This window comes from Somniosus microcephalus, chromosome 2, assembly GCF_052327205.1.
Source record: "Somniosus microcephalus isolate GS21.2 chromosome 2, FLI_Smic_1.0, whole genome shotgun sequence".
Lineage (NCBI taxonomy): Eukaryota > Metazoa > Chordata > Chondrichthyes > Squaliformes > Somniosidae > Somniosus > Somniosus microcephalus.
The window spans coordinates 101,969,245-101,994,357 of NC_140988.1; the positions used below are offsets into that span (position 1 = coordinate 101,969,245).

The 25,113-nt window shown below is 47.9% G+C and overlaps 1 protein-coding gene across 5 annotated transcripts in view; it reads left to right on the forward strand.

Annotated features, from left to right (window-relative positions):
* Positions 1–25,113, forward strand: part of sh3d19 (SH3 domain containing 19) — a 199,742-nt gene that overhangs the window by 142,322 nt on the left and 32,307 nt on the right. For all 5 annotated transcript variants that reach the window (XM_086011738.1, XM_086011731.1, XM_086011750.1 and 2 more), the window contains 2 exons: positions 18,724–18,764; positions 23,499–23,757. In XM_086011738.1, coding sequence (XP_085867864.1) covers positions 18,724–18,764; positions 23,499–23,757 — 300 coding nt within the window. The remainder of the gene's footprint in view (positions 1–18,723; positions 18,765–23,498; positions 23,758–25,113) is intronic.

Genomic DNA, 25,113 nt, shown 5'->3' on the forward strand with positions numbered 1-25,113 from the left:
AGATTTACTAGACGTGTTCTAAGTTATGAAGGGTTTTGATAAATACGGAGAAATTGTTTCCACTGGCTGGTGGATTGGTAACCAGAGGAGACAGATTTAAGATAATTAGCAAAAGAACCAGAGGGGAGATGAGGAGAACTTTTTTTGTGTAGCGAGTTGTGATGATCTGGAAAGCACAGTCTGAAAGGGTGGGGTAACAGATTCAATAATAACTTTCAAAAAGAATTGGATATATACTTGAAGAAAAGGAAACATTTGTAGTGCTATGAGGAAAGAGTGGGGGAGTGGGGCTAATTGGATAGCCCTCTCTTTCAAAAGACAGCACAGGCATGATGGGCCGAATGGCTTCTGTGCTGTAAGATTCTATGATTCTGTGAAAAGCTGCCTCACGATTCCTGTTTAAGAATGAAGATTTTGTACAGTTAAGTCCAAGAAAAAGAGCAGATAAGTCAGCTGGTCAAGACAACCATAGCATTGCACCTCTTGAAGATACTGGGAGCAGGTAATTAAATGGACCACTACACAGAACACAGAGATGCCCTCGGGAGCTCAGCACTAAAGACTTAGACGGTGAGAATGAAGACAACGAAGCTCAAGACCACTGCTCATCAGGATCATCCCTACCAGGCTATCCAGATCCCACCTGGACTGTCCTGTACCATGAACCATTTCTACTCTAAATAAATATTAAATATATATGATATATATACCTGAAGGCTTTGTAGGAGCATTCGTAATAAGGTGGATGAATTAGCTGTGCAAATAGATGTAAACGGATATAATATGATTGAGATAACTCCAGGGTGATCAAGGCTGGGAACTCAACATCCAGGGGTATTCAATATTCAGGAAAGACAGGCAAAAAGAAAGAGGTGGGGTAGCATTGCTGGTTAAAGAGGAGATTAACACAATAGTAAGGAAGGATATTAGCTCTGATGATGTGGAATCTGTATGGATAGAGCTGAGAAATACCATGGGGCAGAAAACGTTAGTGGGAGTTGTATACAGACCCCCAAACAGTAATGCTAAGGTTGGGGATGGCATTAAATGGGAAATTAGAGACGCGTGCAATAAGGGCACAGCAGTTACCATGGGTGACTTTAATCTACATATAGATTGGGCTAACCAAATTAGTAACAATACCGTGGAGGAGAAATTCCTGGAGTGTATACGGGATGGTTTCCTGGACCAATATGTTGAGGAACCAACTAGAGATCAGGCCATCTTAGACTGGGTATTAAGTAATGAGAAAGGATTAATTAGCAGTCTTGTTGAGCGAGGCCCCTTGGGGCAGAACGATCATAATATGATAGAATTCTTCATTAAGATGGAGAGTGAAGTATTTGACTCAGACTAGGGTGCTGAATTTAAATAAAGGAAACTACGATGATATGAGGCACGAGTTGGTTAGGATGGATTGGGGAACGTTACTTAAAGGGTTGACGGTGGATAGGCAATGGCAAACATTTAAAGATCGCATGGATGAACTACAGAATTTGTTCATCCCTGCTTGGCATAAAAAGAAAATAAAAAAGGTGACTCAACCAGGGCTAACGAGGGAAATTAGGGATAGCATAAGATCCAAGGAGAGGACATATAAATTGGACAGGTTGGGTGATTGGGCAGATGCATAGCAGATGCAGTATAATGTGGATAAATGCGAGGTTATCCACTTTGGTGGCAAAAACAGGAAGGCAGATTATTATCTGAACGGCAATAGATTGGGAGAAGGGGAAATGCAACGAGACCTGGGTGTCCTTGTGCACCAGTCGCTGAAGGTAAGCATGCAGGTGCAGCAGGCGGTTATGAAGGCAAATGGTATGTTGGCCTTCGTAGCGAGAGGATTCGAGTACAGGAACAAGGATGTCTTGCTGCAGTTGTATAGGGCCTTGGCGAGACCACACCTTGAGTATTGTGTGCAGTTTTGGTTGCCTTATCTGAGGAAGGATGTTCTTGCCATGGAGGGAGTGCAACGAAGATTCACCAGACTGATACCTGGGATGGCAGGAATGATGTATGAGGAGAGATTGGGTCGATTGGGCTTATACTCGCTGGAGTTTAGAAGAATGAGAGGGGATCTCATTGAAACTTTTAAAATTCTAACAGGACTAGATGCAGCAAGGATGTTCCCAATGCTGGGTGAGTCCAGAACCAGGGGTCACAGTCTAAAAATAAGGGGTAAGCCATTTAGGACAGAGATGAGGAGGAATTTCTTCACCCAGAGAGTGGTGAACCTGTGGAATTCTCTACCACAGAAGGCAGTTGAGGCCAATCATTAAATATATTCAAGAAGGAGTTAGATATATTTCTTAAGGCTAAAGGGATCAAGGGATATGGGGAGGAGGCAGGGACAGGGTACTGAATTTGGATAACAACAGAAAATGCTGGAAAAACTCAGCAGGCCAGGCAACACCCGTGGAGAGAGAAATAGAGTCAACGTTTTCAGTTTTGACAAAGGGTTTCGACCTGAAACATTGACTCTCTCTCTCCACGGATGTTGCCCGGCCTGCTGAGTTTTTCCAGCATTTTCTGTTATTTCGGATTTCCAGCACCTGCAGTCTTTTGCTATCATACTGAGTTTGGATGATCAGCCATGATCTCATTGAATGGTGGAGCAGGCGCGAGGGGCCGAATGGCCTACTCCTGCTCCTATCTTCTATGTTTCTATGAGAGGAGGCATAGAATAGCGACATTAGGAAATGCGAAATCTAAAGCAAGATTATCTGTTGTCCTTATCACAGTCAAATCTTACCTAGATTTCAGAGCCAATGAAAATGGTTTGGAGGCTATAAAGAGTTACGGCTGACCTTTGAGAGTCTAAATCTGGAAGCCAAAATGACCGAAGTAAGAAGAGCGGAACAGACATAGAAATCTAAAACCCACCTATCTGTTCTCTCTAACTACCTTCCCATATCTAACCATCATATTAAGTTACCCAGGACAGTTTAGTGTTTGAATTCCCTCAATCTGACTTCCGCCCTGCCTGTAGTGCTGTGAAGGCCCTGGTCAAAGTCAGCAGTGACATCTGTTGTGACTTCAACTATGGCACGTTATCGCTCCTTGTCCTCTTCGACCTCTCAGCAGCGTTTAACACAGTGATAACTCCATGCTCCTCCACCACCTCTCCTGTGTGGTCCACTCTGCTTGCTTGGTTCCACTCCTATGTATCAGGATGCAGCCATCAATGACTTCTTCCCTTTCTATTCATACAATGTCACCTTCAGAGTAACCTAAGATTCCATCCTTTTCCTCATTTACATATTGCCTCTGGAATTATCAATAAGAATGAGATCAGTTTCGATATGTATGCTGACAACAATCAGCTCAAATGCTCCATCATCCTTGATTCCACAACCATGTATGCTTTGCTAGATTCGTTATGCAATATCAATTCATACATGAACCAGAATTTTCTCCAATTGTGTTTTTGTTTTCGTTCATCCTTCAACGTCGAAGAAGACAGACAAAATATCATCTAATTTTCTGCACTGAATTCTTTGATGACTGATCAGATCTATTTTTGCAAGGAATGAGCATCCACACATTCACTGGATATACCAGGTTGGGATTTTGATTTTTCAGGACAGACTTCCTCAGCTGGTGTTTACATTCAGCATCAGCAATGCAACAGACCTCATAGTTGGAGGTGCCTTCGTGGATGGTCTTCCACTATGCTTGTCTTGAGCAAGTTGTTCCCATTATGGATGTCTATGTTTCGCTCAGTCACTTTTTTAAGTAGTTTTTATATCTCTTTTGCTGTCCACCAGGAGTTTGCTTCCCAGTTGTCAATGCACCATAAAAGATCTTCTTTGAATTAATTCATCTGATATTCGCACCACATGGCCTGACCATCATAACTGTGCTTTCGCGATAAGAATATCTATGCTTGGTATGCCAGCTTTTTTAAGAACTTTGGTATCAAAGATCTTGTCTTGCACCTGATCTTCATTAGTCATCTCCGGCAGCTTAGGTGAAAGTAATTCAGTTTCTTGAATGTAACGTGCATATGTTGTCCATATTTCACAGGCATAAAGCAGAGTTGTCAGAAAGCCCTGTATACTTTGAGCTTGGTCTACAGGCTGATGCCTTTCTTGTCCCAGAGGCATTCATGGAGTTTACCAAAAGCTAAGCTGGTTTTGGTGAATCTGCAGTATGTTTCTGTATTGATATGGACTTCTCTAGACAGGGTGCTACCCAGTTAGGTGAATCTGTCCATAGCCTGAAGCATGTGATCACCAATAGTGGAGTGTAATCCTTGCCTAGGGCTGATCAGAAGAGTACCATCGTCTTTTTAAGGCTAATAGTCATGCTAAATTGCAGAGAAGCTGTTGCAAAGTAGTTCGTGATTGTTTGCATATCATCCTGGGAGTGGGTCATGAGAGCACAGTCATCAGCAAATAGGCGTTCACAAACAAATTCTTCCAATGTCTTTGTTTTAGCTTGTAGTCTTCTACGGTTGAAGAGCTGCCCATCTGTCCTGAATCTGATCTTGACTCGGATTTCAAGATTACTGAAAGCTGCGAGAAGCAAGGCAACAAACAAACATTGAAGAGTGATGGTTCAAGGACACATCCTTGCTTGACACCGTTTGTAACGGAGAAGGATGTGGAATTATCCTCATCTTCCATTAGTCTAAGCCATCATGCCGTCGTGGAATTGTTGGACCGTCTCAATGAATTTATCTGGATACCTAAACTCGGTGGAAGATTTTCCAGAGACCACCTTTACTGACAGTGTCAAATGCCTTTGTCAGGTCAACAAAGACACAGTAGAGGACTTCATTTTGCTCTCCATTTTTCTTGGAGCTGTTGGGATGATTAATTCATTCAGTATTAGGAAGAACAAAGATACCTTAAGTGGCTCTTCTGCTCTATACCCTTGCCCCCAACTATATCTTGCCGTCTGGCTACTTCCTTAGGCTGAACCAGACGGTACTTAAACTTGGAGTCCTATTTGGCCCCAAGCAAAGCTTGAAACTCACATCATATCCATTACAAAGACTGCTTACTTCCTACTCCACCCCAATTCCCCTCCTTTACTCTTAGCTCACCCGCGCCCCCCCCCCCCGCAACTGAAACCTTTATTCACATTTTTGTCACCGTCAGATTTGACTTCCACAACACTTCTTACCAGCTTCCCAAGCTTCATCTTACACAAACTCCGACTTGTCCAAGCCCTGTGCCCTGCATCCTGTCTCGCACTAAGCCCCACTTCTTTATCAGACCATCAATGATTCCCTATCTCCTGGTACAATCAATTCCAAATCTTTCTCCTTGTTTACAGATACTTCCATGGCCTCACTGACATAGAAACATAGAAGATAGGAGCAGGAGTAGGCCATTCGGCCCTTCGAGCCTGCTCCACCATTCAATGAGATCATGGCTGATCATCCAAATTCAGTACCCTGTCCCTGCCTTCTCCCCATATCCCTTGATCCCTTTAGCCTCAAGAAATATATCCAACTCTTTCTTGAATATATTTAAGGAACTGGCCTCCACCGCCCTCTGTGGCAGAGAATACCACAGGTTCACCACTCTCTGGGTGAAGAAATTCCTCCTCATTTCAGTCCTAAATGGCTTACCCTTTATCCTTAGACTATGACCCCTGGTTCTGGACTCCCCGGCCATCAGAAACATCCTTTCTGCATCTAGTCTGTCCAGACCTGACAGAATTTTATAGGTTTCGATGAGATCCCCTCTCAATCTTCTAAACTCCAGTGAGTATAAGCCCAATTGACACAATCTCTCCTCGTACGTCATTCCTGCCATCCCAGGTATCAGCCTGGTGAATCTTCGCTGCACTCCCTCCATGGCAAGAACGTCTTTCCTCAGGTAAGGTGACCAAAACTGCACACAATACTCAAGGTGCGGTCTCACCAAGGCCCTGTACAACTGCAGCAAGACATCCTTGTTCTTGTACTCGGACCCTCTTGCTATGAAGGCCAACATACCATTTGCCCTCTTAACCACCTGCTGCACCTGCATGCTTACCTTCAGCGACTGGTGCACAAGAACACCCAGGTCTCTTTGCACTTCCCCTTCTCCCAATCTATTGCCATTCAAATAATAATCTGCCTTCCTGTTTTTGCACCAAAGTGGATAACCTCACATTTATCCACATTATAGTGCATTTGCCATGTTTCTGCCCAATCACCCAACCTGTCCAAATCGTACTGGAGTTTCATGACATCCTCCTCACAGCATACCCTCCCACCCAGCTTTGTGTCGTCTGCAAATTTGGAGATATTACATCCAATTCCCTCGTCCAGATCATTAATATATATTGTGAACAGCTGGGGTCCTAGGACCGATCCTTGCGGTACCCCACTAGTCACTGCCTGCCACTCGGAAAATGACCCGTTTATTCCAACTCTTTGCTTTCTGTCCGCCAACCAGTTCTCTGTCCAAGTCAATACCTTGCCCCCAATCCCATGTGCCTTAATTTTGCACGCTAACCTCTTATGCGGGACCTTATCGAAAGCCTTCTGAAAGTCCAAATACACCACATCCACTGGTTCTCCCTTATCTATTTTACCAGTTACATCCTCAAAAAATTCCAGTAGATTAGTCAAGCATGATTTACCTTTTGTAAATCCATGTTGACTTTGTCCGACCCTGTCACTGCTTTCCAAGTGCTCTGCTATTACATCTTTTATAATGGACTCTAGCATTTTCCCCACTACCGATGTCAGGCTTCACCGGTCTATAATTCCCTGCTTTTTCTCTGCCACCTTTTTTGAATAGTGGGGTAACATTAGCTACCCTCCAATCCATGGGTACTGTTCCAGAGTCTATCGAGTTCTGGAAGATGACCAGCAATGCATCTACTATTTCTAGGGCCACTTCCTTAAGTACCCTGGGATGTAGATTATCAGGCCCTGGGGATTTATCGGCCTTCAGCCCCATCAATTTTCCCAACACCATTTCCCTACAAATACTGATTTCTTTCAGTGCCACCCTTTCATCAGACCCTATGTTCCGTGGTATTTCTGGGAGGTTATTTGTGTCCTCCTTTGTGAAGACAGAACCAAAATATGTATTTAGTTGGTCTGCCATTTCTTTGCTTCCCATTTATAAATTCCCCCGATTCTGACTGCAAGGGACCTACGCTTGACTTCACCAATCTTTTTCTCTTCACATATCTATAAAAGCTTTTACAGTCAGTTTTTATGTTCCCTGCAAGCTTACTCTCATATCTATTTTCCCTTTCTTAATTAATCCCTTTGTCCTCCTTTGTTGAATCCTAAACTGCTCCCAATCCTCAGGATTATTGCTTTTTCTGGCCAATTTGTATGTCCTCTCCTTGGATCTTATGCTATTCCTAATTTCCCTACGACTCCAACATCCCACAGCCCATACCCTTTGATTCTTCATCTGTGTCTTCCTGTACATTTCCCCCTCCCTCCGCCTGGTGGTTGGGAGAGGAGATAGTTGAATTTTCACCCCCCCCCCACCATTGATACCACCCTTGTATATTGTACAAAAAGTCCCTTTAAGAACATAAGAAATAGGAGCAGGAATAGGCCACTTGGCCCCTCGAGCCTGCTCCGCCATTCAATAAGATCATGGCTGATCTTGGGCTCAAAGCCACTTCCCCACCCGCTCCGTATAACCCTTCACTCCCTTATCTTGCAAAAATCTGTCTATCTCCACCTTAAATGTATTCAATGACCCAGCCTCCACTGCTCTCTGGGGCAGAGAATTCCACGGATTTACGACCCTCTGAGTGAAGAAATTCCTCCTCATCTCAGTTCTAAAAGGGCGACCCTTTATTCTAAAACTGTGCCCCCGCGTTCTAGATTTCCCCACGAGGGGAAACGTCCTCTCTGCATCTACCTTCTCAAGCCCCCTCAGTATCTTATGTTTCAATAAGATCACCTCTCATTCTTCTAAATTCTAATTCCAAATGAGTATAGGCCCAGCCTGCTCAACCTTTCCTCATAAGTCAACCCCCTCATCTCTGGAATTAACCTAGTGAATCGTCTCTGAACTGCCTCCAATGCAAGTATATCCTTCCCTAAATAAGGAGACCAAAACTGTATGCAGTGCTCAAGGTGTGGTCTCACCAATACCTTGTACAGTTGTAGCAGGACTTCCCTGCTTTTATACTCCAACCCCTTTGGAAATAAAGGCCAACATTCCAGTTGCCGTTTTGATTACTTGCTGTACCTGCATGCTAACTTTTTGTGTTTCATGCACAAGGACCCCCAGGTCCCTCTGAACTGTAGCATTTTGTAATCTCTCTCCATTTAAATAATAATTTGCTTTTTTATTTTTCCTGTCAAAGTGTATAACCTCGCACTTTCCCACATTATACTCCATCTGCCAAATGTTTGCCCACTCACCTTAGCCTGTCTATATCCTTTTGCAGGTTCTGTGAGTCCTCTGCACAACTTGCTTTCCCACCCATCTTTGTATCATCCGCAAACCTGGCTACATTACACTCGGTCCCTTCATCCAAGCCATTAATGTAGATTGTGTGGTAAACCACTGTTAACCTGTACATGCCTGTGTGGTAAACCACTGTTAACCCTGTACAAGTCCAGGCATGTCTCAGCCCCTGGCTCCACCCCTAAGCCCGGGTATAAAGGTGACTCACCACCCTTCCCCCGAGAGCTCTTAGGATGGATTCACTAGCAGAGGCATGCTCTAGTTCTTAGTCAATAAAAGCCTACTTCATTTAAGTCCATCTCGTAGTCTTTGGTATTGTTGATAGCGCATCAATTTTATTGACTAACTTTCAACATGGAGCAAATCTTGAAGCCGGAACGTTTAGACCTGGATCCTCGAGCAGCAGATGCAGCCAATAACTTTGAACACTGGCTGAGCTGTTTCGAAGCCTACCTGGAGGCCTCCAGCACTACTGTCACTACAGATGACGTGAAACGGCTTGTCTTGAACTCACGGGTGAGCCACCGAGTCTACTCGATCATCCGAGATGCCACTACTTACGCGGCCGCCATCGCGACGCTAAAGGAACAATACGTGAGGCCTGTTAACGAGGTCTACGCCAGACACCTCCTGGCTACCCGAAAACAGCGCCCCGGGGAATCGGGCGCTGAATATTTACTGACACTGAGAGTCCTCGGCCGGGACTGTAATTGCAAAGCGGTGACAGCCAAGGAATGCATGGAAGACCTGATCCGAGACGCCTACGTAGCCGGCATCAGGTCCAACTATACTCGGCAGAGGCTGCTGGAACAGAGGGGGCTCGACCTGCAGAAGACGGTGGCCCTCGCTAACTCGTTAGACGTGGCCCTCCAGAACATGGACGCCTACCCCCCTGACCGGATGGCCACGTGGATGCCACGGGAGCAGCCATCTTGGGACCCGGTAAGGCCACAAGCCGCCAGCAGCCCAACTACAGCTGCAATGACCAGAGGCCAGAAATGCTACTTCTGCGGCCAGGCCAAGCACCCCAGACAGCAATGCCCAGCAAAGGACGCGACCTGCTCCAAATGCGGCAAGAAAGGCCACTACGCGAGAGTGTGCAAGGCGAAATCGACCCCCAATTCCAGCAGCGCCGCGTGTGAACCGTACAGGCCGCCATTTTGGACCCCACCAACCACGTGTGAGCCGTGCGGGCCGCCATTTTGGACACTACCAGCCGAGGGGGAGCCGCCATCTTGGACACCATCTCGGGACCAGGCCCTCAGCGCGGGCGAATACTACAGTGACCCACCGACCTCGACGATGGCCTCCATCACCCTGGACCAATCTAGGCCCCATCAACTAGCCAGGTCCATGATGAACGTAAAGGTAAATGGCCATGCCACAAATTGCCTTTTCGACTGCGGAAGCACGGAGAGCTTCATCCACCCCGACACGGTGCGACGCTACTCCCTATCGGTTATGCGCACACGCCACCAGGTCTTTTTGGCCTCAAAGTCCCATACGGCGGACGTCGGCGGCTACTGTGTAGCGACTCTGACAGTGAACGGCGTGGAGTACAGAGAGTTTAAATTCCTCGTCCTGCCACAGCTCTGCGCTCCCGTACTGCCAGGATTAGACTTCCAGTGCCATCTGGAGAGCGTCACGATGGCATATGGCGGGCCCCTGCCCCCACTTACAGTCTGCAGCCAGCAGAATTTAAACACGGCGCCGCGCAAAGTATGCAGCCTGTCCACCCTGAAGGTCAAACCCCCCCCCCCCCCCCCCCCGTTGTTCGCTAACCTCGCCAAAGACTGCAAGCCAATTGCTACTAAAAGCAGGCGGTACAGTGCCGGGGATAGGAGCTTTATTAAATCAGAAGTACAAAGACTCCTGAGGGAAGGGATTATCGAGGGCAGCACCAGCCCATGGCGAGCCCAAGTGGTGGTAGTAAAGACCGGCGAAAAACAGCGCCTGGTTATTGATTACAGCCAGACGATCAATCGATACACGCAATTAGACGCATACCCACTTCCCCGCATATCTGACATGGTCAACCAGATAGCACAATACCGGGTATTCTCGACGATTGATCTGAAGTCGGCATACCACCAGCTCCCCATCAGGCCTGAGGACCGCCAGTACACGGCCTTCGAGGCTGACGGTCGCCTCTACCTCTTCCTCCGAGTCCCCTTCGGCGTCACCAACGGGGTCTCGGTCTTCCAAAGGGAGATGGACCGGATGGTTGACCAGAACGCGCTGCAGGCCACCTTCCCCTATCTAGACAACGTCACCATCTGCGGCCATGACCGGCAGGACCACGACGCCAACCTAGAAAAATTCCTCCGTACGGCCCAACGGCTGAATCTGACATACAACAGAGAAAAATGTATGTTCCGCACCGCGCGCCTCGCTATTCTTGGCTGCGTGGTGGAAAACGGAGTCATCGGCCCCGACCCCGACCGAATGCGCCCCCTCCTGGAACTACCCCTCCCCCCCCCCCCGCCTAAAAGCCCTGAAGAGATGCCTAGGGTTCTTCTCTTACTACGCCCAGTGGGTGCCCAACTATGCGGACAAAGCCCGGCCCCTCATCAAGTCAACCTCCTTCCCCCTGACGGCAGAGGCCCGTGCGGCCTTCACCCTCATAAAAGAGGACATTGCGAAGGCCACAATGCACACAGTGGATGAGTCCATCCCTTTCCAAGTGGAGAGCGATGCATCCGACTTCGCCCTAGCCGCAACCCTTAACCAGGCGGGGAGACCCGTGGCCTTCTTTTCACGGACCCTCCAGGGCCCCGAAATTCGACACTCCTCAGTCGAGAAGGAGGCCCAGGCGATAGTGGAGGCTGTACGGCACTGGAGACATTACCTGGCCGGTAAACGTTTCACCCTGCTCACTGACCAACGGTCAGTAGCATTTATGTTTAACAACAGACAAAGGGGGAAAATCAAAAATGATAAGATATTGCGGTGGAGGATCGAGTTATCCACCTACAACTACGATATCTTATACCGGCCCGGGAAACTTAATGAGCCCCCAGACGCCCTATCCCGTGGGACATGTGCCAACGCACAAGTCGATAGGCTACGGACCCTCCACAATGATCTCTGCCACCCGGGGGTCACCAGGTTCTTCCACTTTATTAAAGCTCGCAACCTGCCTTACTTCATCGAGGAGGTCAGGACCATGACCAGGAACTGCCAGGTCTGCGCCGAATGCAAACCGCATTTTTATAGGCCAGACAGGGCACACCTGATTAAAGCCACCCGCCCCTTCGAACGTCTCAGCATCGATTTCAAGGGGCCCCTTCCCTCCTCTGACCGCAACACGTACTTCCTCAATATTATTGACGAGTATTCCCGTTTCCCCTTCGCCATCCCCTGCCCGGACATGACCAGCGCCACAGTCATCAGGTGCCTCCACGACCTGTTTGCCATATTTGGCTTCCCCAATTACATCCACAGCGACAGGGGCTCGTCGTTCATGAGTGACGAGCTGCACCAGTACCTGCTCGAGAAGGGCATAGCCACGAGCAGGACTACCAGCTACAACCCCCGGGGTAACGGACAGGTAGAGAGGGAGAACGCAACGGTGTGGAAGACCGCCATGCTCGCCCTAAAATCCAAGGGCCTCCCAATCTCCCGCTGGCAAGATGTCCTCCCCGATGCGCTCCACTCCATACAATCACTGCTCTGTACTGCCACAAACGCCACCCCTCACGAGAAGATGTTCGTCTTCCCCAGGAAATCCAGCTCGGGGACATCACTACCGCCATGGCTGACGTCTCCGGGACCCGTCCTGCTCAGGAAACACGTGAGGAGCCATAAGACGGACCCCCTGGTCGAAAAGGTTCACCTCCTCCACGCCAACCCACAGTACGCCTACGTGGCGTATCCTGACGGGCGGGAGGACACAGTCTCAATTCGAGACCTCGCACCCTCAGGTACCACCCGAAACACCATCGATCACCATCCACTACCACCATCCACTACCTCCACCCACCACCACTACCCACGACGCACCACCGGGGTGTCTACCACGAACTGACGACGTGCCGGTGCCATCCCTACCCCGAGAGGACGACACGCCAGTGCTCCGTCCCACGCGAGAAGCGGCCGCGGGCAACGAACCGCTGCAACCGGCACCACGAAGATCATTACGGCAGACAAGACCCCCGGAGAGACTTTCGTATACGAACTTTTGAAACACTTCACCCCGCCGGACTCTTTTTTAAACGAGGGGTGAATGTGGTAAACCACTGTTAACCTGTACATGCCTGTGTGGTAAACCACTGTTAACCCTGTACAAGTCCAGGCATGTCTCAGCCCCTGGCTCCACCCCTAAGCCCGGGTATAAAGGTGACTCACCACCCTTCCCCCGAGAGCTCTTAGGATGGATTCACTAGCAGAGGCATGCTCTAGTTCTTAGTCAATAAAAGCCTACTCCATTTAAGTCCATCTCATAGTCTTTGGTATTGTTGATAGCGCATCAGATTGTAAATAGTTGAGGCCCCAGCAGCAATCCCTGTGGCACCCCACCAGTTACCGTTTACTAACCGGAAAGTTACCCATTTATCCCAACTCTCTGCTTTCTGTTAGTTAGCCAATTCTCTCTCCATGCTAATATATTACCCCCAATTCTGTGAGCTCTTATCTTATGCAGTAACCTTTTATGTGGCACCTTATCGAATGCCTTCTGGAAATCCAAATACACCACATCCACTGGTTCACCTTTGTCCACCCTGTTCGTTACCTCCTCAAAGAACTCCAGCAAATTTGTTAAAGATGATTTCCCTTTCATAAAACCATGCTGACTCTGCTTGACTGCATTATGATTTTCCAAATGCCCTGCTACTGCTTCCTTAATGAAGGACTCCAGCATTTTCCAAACGACAGATGTTAGGCTAACTGGTCTATAGTTTCCTGCTTTCTGTCTCCCTCCTTTCTTAAATAGGGGTGTTACATTTGCGGTTTTCCAATCCGCTGGGACCTCTCCAGAGCCCAGGGAATTTTGGTATATTGCAACCAATGCATCCACTATTTCTGCAGCGACTTCTTTTAAGACCCTGGGATGCAGGCCATCTGGTCCAGGGGACTTGTCATCTTTTAGTCCCATTATTTTACCAAGTACTATTTCCTTAGTGATCGTGATTGTCTTTAGTTCTCCCCTCCCTGTGGCCCCGTGATTATCCATTATTGGGATGTTGTTAGTGTCTTCTACTGTGAAGACAAATGCAAAATATTTGTTCAGAATCTCTGCCATTTCCCTGTTCCCCATTATTAATTCCCCAGTCTCATCCTCTAAGGGACCAACGTTTACTTTAGCTACCCGCTTCCTTTTTATATACCTGTAGAAGCTCTTACTATCTGTTTTAATGTTTCTTGCCAGTTTACTCTCATAATTGATCTTCTCTCTTATTATTTTTTTAGTCATCCTTTGCTGGTTTTTAAAAATTTCCCAATCCTCTGGTCTCCCACCAATCTTGGCAACATTGTATGCCTTTGTTTTCAATTTGATACCATCCTTTACTTCCGTAGTTAGCCACGGATGGCTAACAAAAGCAGTGCAGATTTTTTTTGGCTGCATACTATTCCGTGGCAGACTGAGAGTAATTGTATGCCGTCAGGTGAGACTGTGTAACACAAACATACAAATGATATTGGAAAAAGAATGGCCCAGCAGGAAGAGACCAGAAACACTGCTCTCGTTGCTGGGAAACAGCTGTGGATGACATCAATGTAAAATTCAGTTTACAAAATGAATTTATGCTTTTTCTGACCTTGCCTTTCCTCTGTTTCTAAGAGCGTCACCTTTCTAGCTGCTATATTTGTCAGCAATCTGACAAGACCATGTAATGCAGGTCAGTTCATTTAATCAGCAACACAGTTCAACAACAACAATTTGTATTTATATAGCACCTTTAACGTATTAAACGTCCCAAGGCACTTCACAGGAGTATTACAAGACAAAAAATTTGATGCTGAGCCACATAAGGAGAAATTAGGACAGGTGACCAAAAGCTTGGTCAAAGAGGTAGGTTTTAAGGAGTGTCTTAAAGGAGGAAAGAGAGGCAGAGAGGTTTAGGGAGGGGATTCCAGAGCTTAGGACCTCAGCAGCTGAAGGTATTCAAGCCATTCCTGGATCATACATACAGCCACCTATTTTATTCAATAAATTTGTTTGGTAGTTAAAGCTTAAAACATGGTAAAAAGCAAAATGCTGCAGATGCTTGGAAATCTGAAACAAAATGAAAGAATGCTGAAAACACGCAGCATCTGTGGACAGAAGGGATGAGTTACCATTTTGGGCACAGACCCTTCTTCAAAATGTTTTGTAGGGTCCTTACCTAAAACATGAACTACAGATGCTGACTGACGTGTTTGTTTTACAGCATTTTATGTTTTTTGCTTCTTATAACAAGGTGATGTTTTTATGATATTCTGCTGTTTCTTAAAGACAAGAGGAAGATCCTGCGGAGTCACAGGACCGATGCAATATGAAAGTAATTTTTTTTTCCGCCAGCACAGTACTTTGTTTTTAAATCTATGCCAGTTGAAAATTATAACCAATAATAAAGGAGCTTTTCTTTTTTAAATCTCTCTGGTTTCGGTTACCCAAGCACTCAATGACCGACTGTCCCAAAAATGTATCTATGCCGGCAAAAACCTTCAAACATCATCTTCCCTCTGCTAATTCGATTTGAACATGAAATATTAGCATTCATTAAGTGAATTGTGATTTTCAGTTTGCTTTCCTGACACATTTCTTGCTGTTTGTGGGTGTGTGGGTGGTAGCAGGTGGTGGTTGTTTTGCAACACTGGGTTTGGCTCCTGCTTTTGCATTGCCCTCCCAACGCTGTTTGGAAGCCGCTGCGGAAAGAGGCTCCATAGAGAGAATTAGGAAGTGACAGCAGAAAGACCCTGGGCCAGAGAGGGAGGGAGGGAGGTAACCATTTCTTTCCACTGCAGAAGGTTACCATGCTAATCGTGCTCAAGTGCCAATTAATTTTAGTGCTGCTATTGTTGTGATGGTAGTGAGAAAACAGAGGGAGGGTTATATCACGTGAAGGAGTAGATCATAGATGAATGTCATCCTGTTTATCAGAAGGATATGATATGATATAATCTACAGGACATAGCAATAAGGGGATAGGAAGGACTGGCAGCAGTAGCATACCCTGAGCATATTGAATTCTGTAGCATTGAGAATAGTTTCAGGTACTATTATCTGGAGAAGGGGAGGAATCTACTTCATAGTCTACACAAAACCCATTTGAGAACATTTTATTTAAAAACAAATATTGCAACTTGGAAAAATGGTATCAATATTTTGAAAGAATTTTTAAAATGTCAAATTCAGTTAGTTAAAGTGCAATTGTGAAGCTCATCATACCAGCTGATCTGTTTGGGGCTGGTTCTGGGCAAGATGTCAGCTCTGTTTATACACCATGTTTTTGATATCAGTTGGTAGCACTCTCGCTCTGAGTCAGAAGGTCATGGGTTTAAGTCCCACTCCTGGACATAATCTCGGCTGACGCTGAGCGAGTACTGCATTATTAGAGGTGCATTCCTTTGAATGAAATGTTATGTTGCGATGAGTGCTAAAGGTCACACTATAATGTTGGAAGATCAGGGAATTCTCCCGGTGTCCTGGCAAACATTTGTCCCTCAACTAACACCACCAAAAAGCAGATTAACTAGTCATTTCTGTTTGTGGGACCTTGCTGTGTGCAAAATGATTATCCATATAAGTCACTGAACTTCAATAGTAATCCATTTTACGTGAAGCGCATTGGGACATTCCTAAGAGAAGTGATAAAGCATTATACAGTATAAATAAAAGTTATTTTTCATATAAAGAAGATCTATTTATAGTGGAAATGTGATTGATCATTTGAATTGTATCAGTGTAATTTCACCTTATTTTGTTCCACTTACTGTACTCTCAGCATTACCAGGATTAGTATATTGAGAGATTTTCTCCAGAGAACCCTTTATTATAATAACAACAACTTTATTTATATAGCATCTTTAATGTAGAAATATGTTGCATGGCACTTCACAGAGGTGGAATCAGAGGAAATTGGACACCAAGCCAAAGGAGGGGATATGAGGAACAGTGGTCAATGAGGTGGATTTTAAGGAGAATCTTAATGGAGGAGAGGCGGATGGGTTTATGCTGGGTACTTCATAGCGCTGGGCCTGGATGGCTGAAGACACGATTGCCAATGAGGGGGAGGGGGGAAACACAAGACGCCAGAGTTGGAGAAATGTAGAATTCATAAGCTTGTGAACTGTGTCTCTCAGCATTCCCTTCCCCGCCCTCCCACCCCCCCCCCCCCCACACACACACACACACACACACACACTTTATTGGGTTGAGATACACCCAGAGTTTTTAGGCTATTTTCTCATTTACTACATGCCTGTAATTTTAACCCTGTCTGCAGCTTTATACTGCTTGGGTTACTGCCAGCTTTTCCCTTTTAATCATTTGAGCTCTTGCATCTAATTACTTATGCACTTCATTCACCTCAGATGGCTGAATTCTGTACATTAATCCTTTCTGTTTCAAGTTGCTGGAAGGAAGGCAGCCGAGTAATCTGTAGCTACACTGCCAGAAAGAGCTGGCAAATTATTGAGAACAAAACCTGTCCCATCATAAAGAGCTGAAAATGACAAAGGCCACTGTATGAGTGCCCTCTGGGCTTCAAATATAAATTTTCAGCCTCCACTCAAAAACTATGAAACAAGGCTGTCCACTCTGACTAGCCTCCTACCTCAGCACTGGCGCCTCAACCTTGTTATTCATTGTGAGCCAGAGTTCCTAACTTACGTGGGAGCACAGCTTGTTCAGTGTGTGTCAGAGAATGAATGACCTGATGTGTTGCCAGTGCTTTCTGTGGAAGACCGCTAAATCAGTCCCTACGAGTCGTGTAATCATCCACTGCCAAAAATACAAAATGCTCTGGAACTAAAAAGATCTTGAGCACAAAATAATGAATTTAGAGATCAAAAGACTAAGATAAGATAGCACAGACAGGACTCAATTTACACTAGAGGGTGTTAGATAATCTGTTGTCCATGGGTGCAGAAAAACCATACAGTTCACCAGAGTAAAATATTATCAGCTAGAAAGCTTCTCGCGTACACCCATCAGTGGCAAGCGCAGAGCTGAACTGTTGCATCCATCAGAAAAGTGAATGGCGATCTCACCTCTGACCCAAATGAAATCCACAAGGAGTTTGCAGAATTATACACTTCACGGTGTACCTCAGAATCTTAAGTATCCCAGCAGGGAGCTACAATTATTTGGGAAATCTCCAATGCCCCCCAACCGTCGCTTGAGGATGCTGAGGCACTGGGCTCCTCCATCAGCTGCAGTCCGGCAAAGCCCAAAGGTTTGCTGCTGAATTCTATGAATTCTTACTTCCACCATTTAACACCAATATTCCAGAAACACTTCCATCAAATACAAGACCTTTTTGTACCTCCCAGGCTCACTCTCACAGAAGCAATAATCGCACCAGTGAACAAGAGAGGCAAAATTTTTACTTTGTTTGATAACGCACCTGTGAAACGCCTTGAGACATTTTACTACATTAAAGACGCTATATAAATGCAAGTTATTGTTGCGCAGCCAACAGGCCCACATCCCTGCTCAATATTGACCATAAAATACTGGACACAATGGGGATAATTTTAACTTCATCACCTGGGCAGTAACCTAGTGGAGCGGATCATCTGCCCTTTATAGAACCTGCCTGATTTTTGTTCCATTGATTTCAGCGGGATCAATGGGTTTTATAAAGGACCGCGATCCACTCCACTAGGTTACTGCCCAGGCGGTGAGTTGAAAATGCCCCCTAATAATTCCCAAACCAGTTCACTCAGACTAACCAAGTTTTACCTGGTGATGTCAATCAAGGAACAAAACCAGGTGGCTATTTAACGTGTTCCACCTTTGCAACAGCACTAGATTCCGGCCATTGCGCTCTCCCTAGATGCAGAGAAGGCATTTGATCCCTCAGAATGGGACTTCCTTTTCCCCATGGTTGAATGGTGTTTGGCTATGATTCAAAAATTGGATTAAAATCCTCTCTTCAGACCCTACTTCTACAATATATGCCAATGGCTGCACCTCCCTTGCGTTTCTACCCCCCCCCCCCCAACAACGTAGCACTAGAAAGCAAGGCCCATCCTGCCTGCTTTCTCTTTGCCTTGGCCATAGAACCATTGGCAACAGCCATAGGTCAAATTCAGACATCCTTGGAGTGCAGACGTGTTAAATTGCTGAACATGTATGGTTATTCATCTCTTGTTATTCACCTCTTACTTATTTTCAATTTTTCAGGAACATTGTGACTTGCCCGGACCAGCTGCCAGCCAGCCTATGTAAGTATTTGTAGTTCTAAAGCAGCTCACAGTACAAAATGAAACAAACTGCTTTGGGCCTCCCTAAAAATGAACCTGCACACTCCATGGAAATTCGGCTCTGCTGTTTACCTTGGCAGCCTACATAGAACATACTGGTGCAAATAAAAAGAAAAACTGCAAATGTTGGAAATCTGAAACAAAGTAGAAAATGCAGGAAACACACAGCAGATCAGTCAGGATACACGGAGAAAACAAATAGGCCACTATTCGGGCAGGGCCTTTCTTGCGTTCTTGACGAAGAGTCCAACTTGAAACTTTAACCTGTTTGTTCTCATCTCGTGCGTTGTGTAACACGCTGGTGTGTTCGAACATGAAAAGCCTAAACTGATTTTCACTTACCATAAGGTATAATTATAAATGTGTAAATATATTCCATCGCCCAGGAGTAATCAATACTTCATTTAAAAGTGTTTCAGTGAACACCCCACAGTGCTGGGGTTTGCCAGCATGTGAAGCAAATCTATCAGGCAGCATCTGTGGAGAGTAAAATGTAGAGTTAACGTTACAGGTCGATGACCTTTCGTCAGAACTGGAAGATTTTACATGTGTGACCTAACCTACATAACCCATTCACAACTTGTGGGGTTATGAGGTCAAGTTATCTGTGGAGTATTTTCTGTATCTCACTAACAGTCACACGTTGCTAATTTTAACAAGCCATTCATATTGTACGATATATTTGTCCATGAAACTCTGAAGTCAACTGTTATTGAATCTACAATTAGTCTAAACCTTTCTGTATAATGCAAGTTCTAAGGTTGTGTTGAGTAATGATGGTGGATTCCGATTGCTGAGCAAGTTTAATCCAGTATGTGGCTGAGCTATACAGATCAGAAAGGTCCCATGCTTGATCTCTGATCAGTGCTGAGTTTGCTGATCCCAGCCAGGGCAACAGAAAGAGCGGTACAATTGGCCTCAGACGGGCGGGAGAGGGTGAGTGGAGAGGGGGGTTAAATTGGTAAAGATGTGAAACCCGACCCCAATCCGCCACGAACAAGCCTACTTCCAGTTTAACCTCGGTGGGTTTGGGGTCAGTAGGTCGGGTAAATCGCTGTGGAGAGGTGGGACAGTGATTTTAATATGGTAATGACGCTGCATTCCTCAGAATTTAGCAGCTATTTAAATTTAACAGCTGCGGGCTGGATTTCTCAGGGCTCAGGAAACCCTGCAGCTCTGGAGGCTGGAGCTGCCAGATCCAGCATATCTCTCCCCCTCCCCGCGATCTCCCTCCCCACCCCCCCCCCGCCAGATCTCCCTCCTCCCCCCCCCCGCCAGATCTCCCTCCCTTCCACCCCCCCCAGATCTCCCTCCCTTCCCCCCCCCCCCAGATCTCCCTCCCTTCCCCCCCCCCCAGATCTCCCTCCCTTCCCCCCCCCCCAGATCTCCCTCCCTTCCCCCCCAGATCTCCCTCCCTTCCCCCCCAGATCTCCCTCCCTTCCCCCCCCAGATCTCCCTCCCTTCACCCCCCCCAGATCTCCCTCCCTTCCCCCCCGCAGATCTCCCTCCCTTCCCCCCCCCCAGATCTCCCTCCCTTCGCCCCCCTCCCAGATCTCCCTCCCTTCCCCCCCAGATCTCCCTCCCTTCCCCCCCCGCCAGATCTCCCTCCCCCCCAGATCTCCCTTCCCTCCCCCCCCAGATCTCCTCCCCCCCCAGATCTCCCTTCCCTCCCCCCCCAGATCTCCCTCCCCCCCCCAGATCTCCCTTCCCCCCCCAGATCTCCCTTCCCCCCCCAGATCTCCCTTCCCCCCCCAGATCTCCCTCCCCCCCAGATCTCCCTTCCCTCCCCCCCCAGATCTCCTCCCCCCCCAGATCTCCCTTCCCTCCCCCCCAGATCTCCCTCCCCCCCCAGATCTCCCTCCCCCCCCAGATCTCCCTCCCCCCCCAGATCTCCCTCCCCCCCCAGATCTCCCTCCCCCCCCCAGATCTCCCTCCCCCCCAGATCTCCCTTCCCTCCCCCCCAGATCTCCTCCCCCCCCAGATCTCCCTTCCCTCCCCCCCAGATCTCCCTTCCCTCCCCCCCAGATCTCCCTCCCCCCCCAGATCTCCCTCCCCCCCCAGATCTCCCTCCCCCCCAGATCTCCCTCCCCCCCCCCCCAGATCTCCCTCCCCCCCCCAGATCTCCCTCCCCCCCCCAGATCTCCCTTCCCCCCCCCAGATCTCCCTTCCCCCCCCCCAGATCTCCCTTCCCCCCCCAGATCTCCCTTCCCCCCCCCAGATCTCCCTTCCCCCCCCCAGATCTCCCTTCCCCCCCAGATCTCCCTTCCCCCCCAGATCTCCCTTCCCCCCAGATCTCCCTTCCCCCCAGATCTCCCTTCCCCCCAGATCTCCCTTCCCCCCCAGATCTCCCTTCCCCCCCAGATCTCCCTTCCCCCCCAGATCTCCCTTCCCCCCAGATCTCCCTTCCCCCCCAGATCTCCCTTCCCCCCCAGATCTCCCTTCCCCCCCAGATCTCCCTTCCCCCCCAGATCTCCCTTCCCCCCAGATCTCCCTTCCCCCCCAGATCTCCCTTCCCCCCCAGATCTCCCTTCCCCCCCAGATCTCCCTTCCCCCCAGATCTCCCTTCCCCCCCAGATCTCCCTTCCCCCCCAGATCTCCCTTCCCCCCCAGATCTCCCTTCCCCCCAGATCTCCCTTCCCCCCCAGATCTCCCTTCCCCCCCAGATCTCCCTTCCCCCCCCAGATCTCCCTTCCCCCCCCCAGATCTCCCTTCCCCCCCCCAGATCTCCCTTCCCCCCCAGATCTCCCTTCCCCCCCCAGATCTCCCTTCCCCCCCAGATCTCCCTTCCCCCCCAGATCTCCCTTCCCCCCCAGATCTCCCTTCCCCCCAGATCTCCCTTCCCCCCCAGATCTCCCTTCCCCCCCAGATCTCCCTTCCCCCCCAGATCTCCCTTCCCCCCCAGATCTCCCTTCCCCCCCAGATCTCCCTTCCCCCCCAGATCTCCCTTCCCCCCCAGATCTCCCTTCCCCCCCAGATCTCCCTTCCCCCCCAGATCTCCCTTCCCCCCAGATCTCCCTTCCCCCCAGATCTCCCTTCCCCCCCAGATCTCCCTTCCCCCCCAGATCTCCCTTCCCCCCCAGATCTCCCTTCCCCCCCAGATCTCCCTTCCCCCCCCAGATCTCCCTTCCCCCCAGATCTCCCTTCCCCCCCAGATCTCCCTTCCCCCCCAGATCTCCCTTCCCCCCCAGATCTCCCTTCCCCCCAGATCTCCCTTCCCCCCCAGATCTCCCTTCCCCCCCAGATCTCCCTTCCCCCCCAGATCTCCCTTCCCCCCCCAGATCTCCCTTCCCCCCCAGATCTCCCTTCCCCCCCAGATCTCCCTTCCCCCCCCAGATCTCCCTTCCCCCCCCAGATCTCCCTTCCCCCCCAGATCTCCCTTCCCCCCCCAGATCTCCCTTCCCCCCCAGATCTCCCTTCCCCCCCAGATCTCCCTTCCCCCCCAGATCTCCCTTCCCCCCCAGATCTCCCTTCCCCCCCAGATCTCCCTTCCCCCCCAGATCTCCCTTCCCCCCCAGATCTCCCTTCCCCCCCAGATCTCCCTTCCCCCCCAGATCTCCCTTCCCCCCCAGATCTCCCTTCTCCCCCCCGCGGTCTCCCTTCTCCCCCCGCGGTCTCCCTTCCCCCCCCCCCCCCCCGCGGTCTCTCTACCGCCCCCCTCCCCCCCCGGTGGGCTCTCTACCCCCCCACCCCGCGGTCTCTCTTTTTCCCCCCCCCCACCCCGTGCCTTTATTTTGCTCCCCCTCCTGGATCCAGCAGTCCTCGCCTTACTTTAGATGACGGGTTTCAGAGGCCTGAGAAACCCGACCAGCCACAGTTCAATTTGAAATACTGGTTAAATATGAGGCACACCAGCCCCATTATAATATTTAAATAGAAGACCGGCTTCCTGGGCGTGGGTTGGCTGCTTGCCACCCGTCCCGCCTCCGTTAAAACCGGAAGTGGTTGGGTTAGGGTCGGGATTCAGTTTTTTAATACTTTAACCTCTCACCCAACCCCAACGCATCCGTTTTTGGGGGTTAAAAGTCCCCCATGTTCTCAGTAGTACAATGTTCGAAATAATCTATTATTTCCAACTATGGTTAATGGTTATTGTCTTCAAGACTCTTTGCAGCACATTATGTTGGTGTTTTTAATGGAAAATGTGTGAGCTGATTTAAGAGAGGTATTTCAGCAACATCTCAGTGAAATGTAAAACATAATTCTGATGAATACTCAAGTTTATGTAGAACCTTAGGTTAACAAAAGTTACGATTGGGTTCAAGTTAATGACCATAGAGCACATATACCAGAAACGCTGTTTACGGAGGTCACGGTCCATCATCAAAGACCCTACCCACCCCAGCCACAGTCTGTTCACCCTCCTGCCATCTGGGAGACGCTACAGATGCATTCGCACCTGAACGACCAGATTTAGGAACAGCTTCTTTCCAGGGCTGTCATCCTACTGAACTCCACAAATAAACTCTAAAGCCTGCACATCTGCCAATGCACTTTATTATGTTTATGTTAATGTATTACAAGCCAAATGAATGTTGAATGTTTAAATGTCTTAATCTAAATGTACACTCTCGGGAGCCGCAAGCCTACATTTCGTTGTACTGCACTTGTGCACTAACAATGACAATAACGTTGATTATTATTATTATTATTATGCGTTCCCTTCAGACCATGTGACGCAGCTTGTTTATATTCCAGGACAGCTACAGGCAAAGTCCCTCCTGCACGTCCTCCCCCGGCTAAAGCTGGTCCAGCTCGGCCTCCTCCACCAAAGATGTCTGCTGCACCGAACCAGCTCCACCGTTCTTCATCTGAACTGGGAATAAACAACACTGTGGGAAAACGCAGCCCACGTGCACCAGGGAAGATCCGTCCAAAAAGTCAAGTGTTTCAGAAAAAACGACCTGATCTTCCGCCTCGACCAGCTCCTGGGCACCCGCTCTACAATAAGTACATGGTAATCAACAGGCAGAGACATCGGTCGGTATTGAGAATGTCAGCAGCCTGGAAGCACAGTAGTAAAGTGCTTACTTTTCCCAAATGTTTTTCTTTTTGTCATTTCTTCTCATGCAGGCTAGGGTGAAGTTCCATGATGCAGATACAGTTCTCTGTCCAAGTGACCATTAATCCTTCTATTCCAGCCTCAAAAGTGAAAGTTAGCAGATTATTTGACCAAGGTGATCATTGCAGCCCAGCCTGATCCTGCCCAATGTCCACGTATAGCCTCTGGATAATGATCAGGAACATGAATCTTGGCTTTTTTTCCTCCTCACTAGGCTGAGGCCCACTGTAGTACCCCTACTACCTCTCCAGCTGACATCAACTCACTCCACACAGCCCACGAATAGAAACTGAAACACCGAGTGCCGATTTAAAGCTAATAACAATCACAGTTGGGACTAAATAAAGTGTTGTATAAATTATATTTATTTAACTTGTAGGTGGTGGTTTATTTTCTTTAAAAAAAACAGACTTTGCTGTGTCTACTTTGCACTATTTTTAATTTAAAAATGGTAAATTAGAAGAAGTACCATTTCTTCAAAGACCCAACATTACTTGTCCTCCTGTGTTGTTGAAATTGATCGTGTTTTTTTTAATTGATTTTCTCATTCATCCCCATTTTTGTAAGTTATTTTCTCTGTGCCATTCTTTGGCTTAAAGAGCAGTAGGTTATGCCTGGGCCTCTCCAAGTGTTAGAGATCAGACATTGCCCTTTGTGCCACTTCCTGTCCTCTTAAAAAGTAGTGACAAACAAATGAAGATCCGAATTCCTTCCCACCCCTGCTGAGATTAATATAATGCTGAAATAAATTGGTAATCGGTTGCCTTCACAGTTGGTGACCTGAAACCAGCCACTAGTTATTGCGCAAATGTTGTCTGGGTGACTTGTCTTCTGACGTTTATTCATTTAGTTGACTTCCTCACGTGGGGAAGTTCCTCACAGACAATCAGCTCAACTAAAATGAGGAACTTGGCATGCAGGGAATCTGCACTGTGCTACCAGGCTGCCACAAGGCTTTTGTTGAACATAGATGTTGTACTTTTTAAAAATTTGTTCTCGGGATGTGGGCAACGCTGGCAGGGCCACATTTATTGCCCATCCCTAGTTGCCCTGAGAATGTGGATCTTTTTCTTGAACAGCTGCTGTCTTTGTTGTCCAGTGGTGGATATATAGCCAAATATATTCAGGTATGAAAAACTGCACAACTAAATAAGATACACTGGGGGTAATTTTGACTTTGGGCGATAGTGTAGAACAGGTGCTATCGATTCAGCCACCCATTATACATCTCTTCTGATTTTAAATTCTATT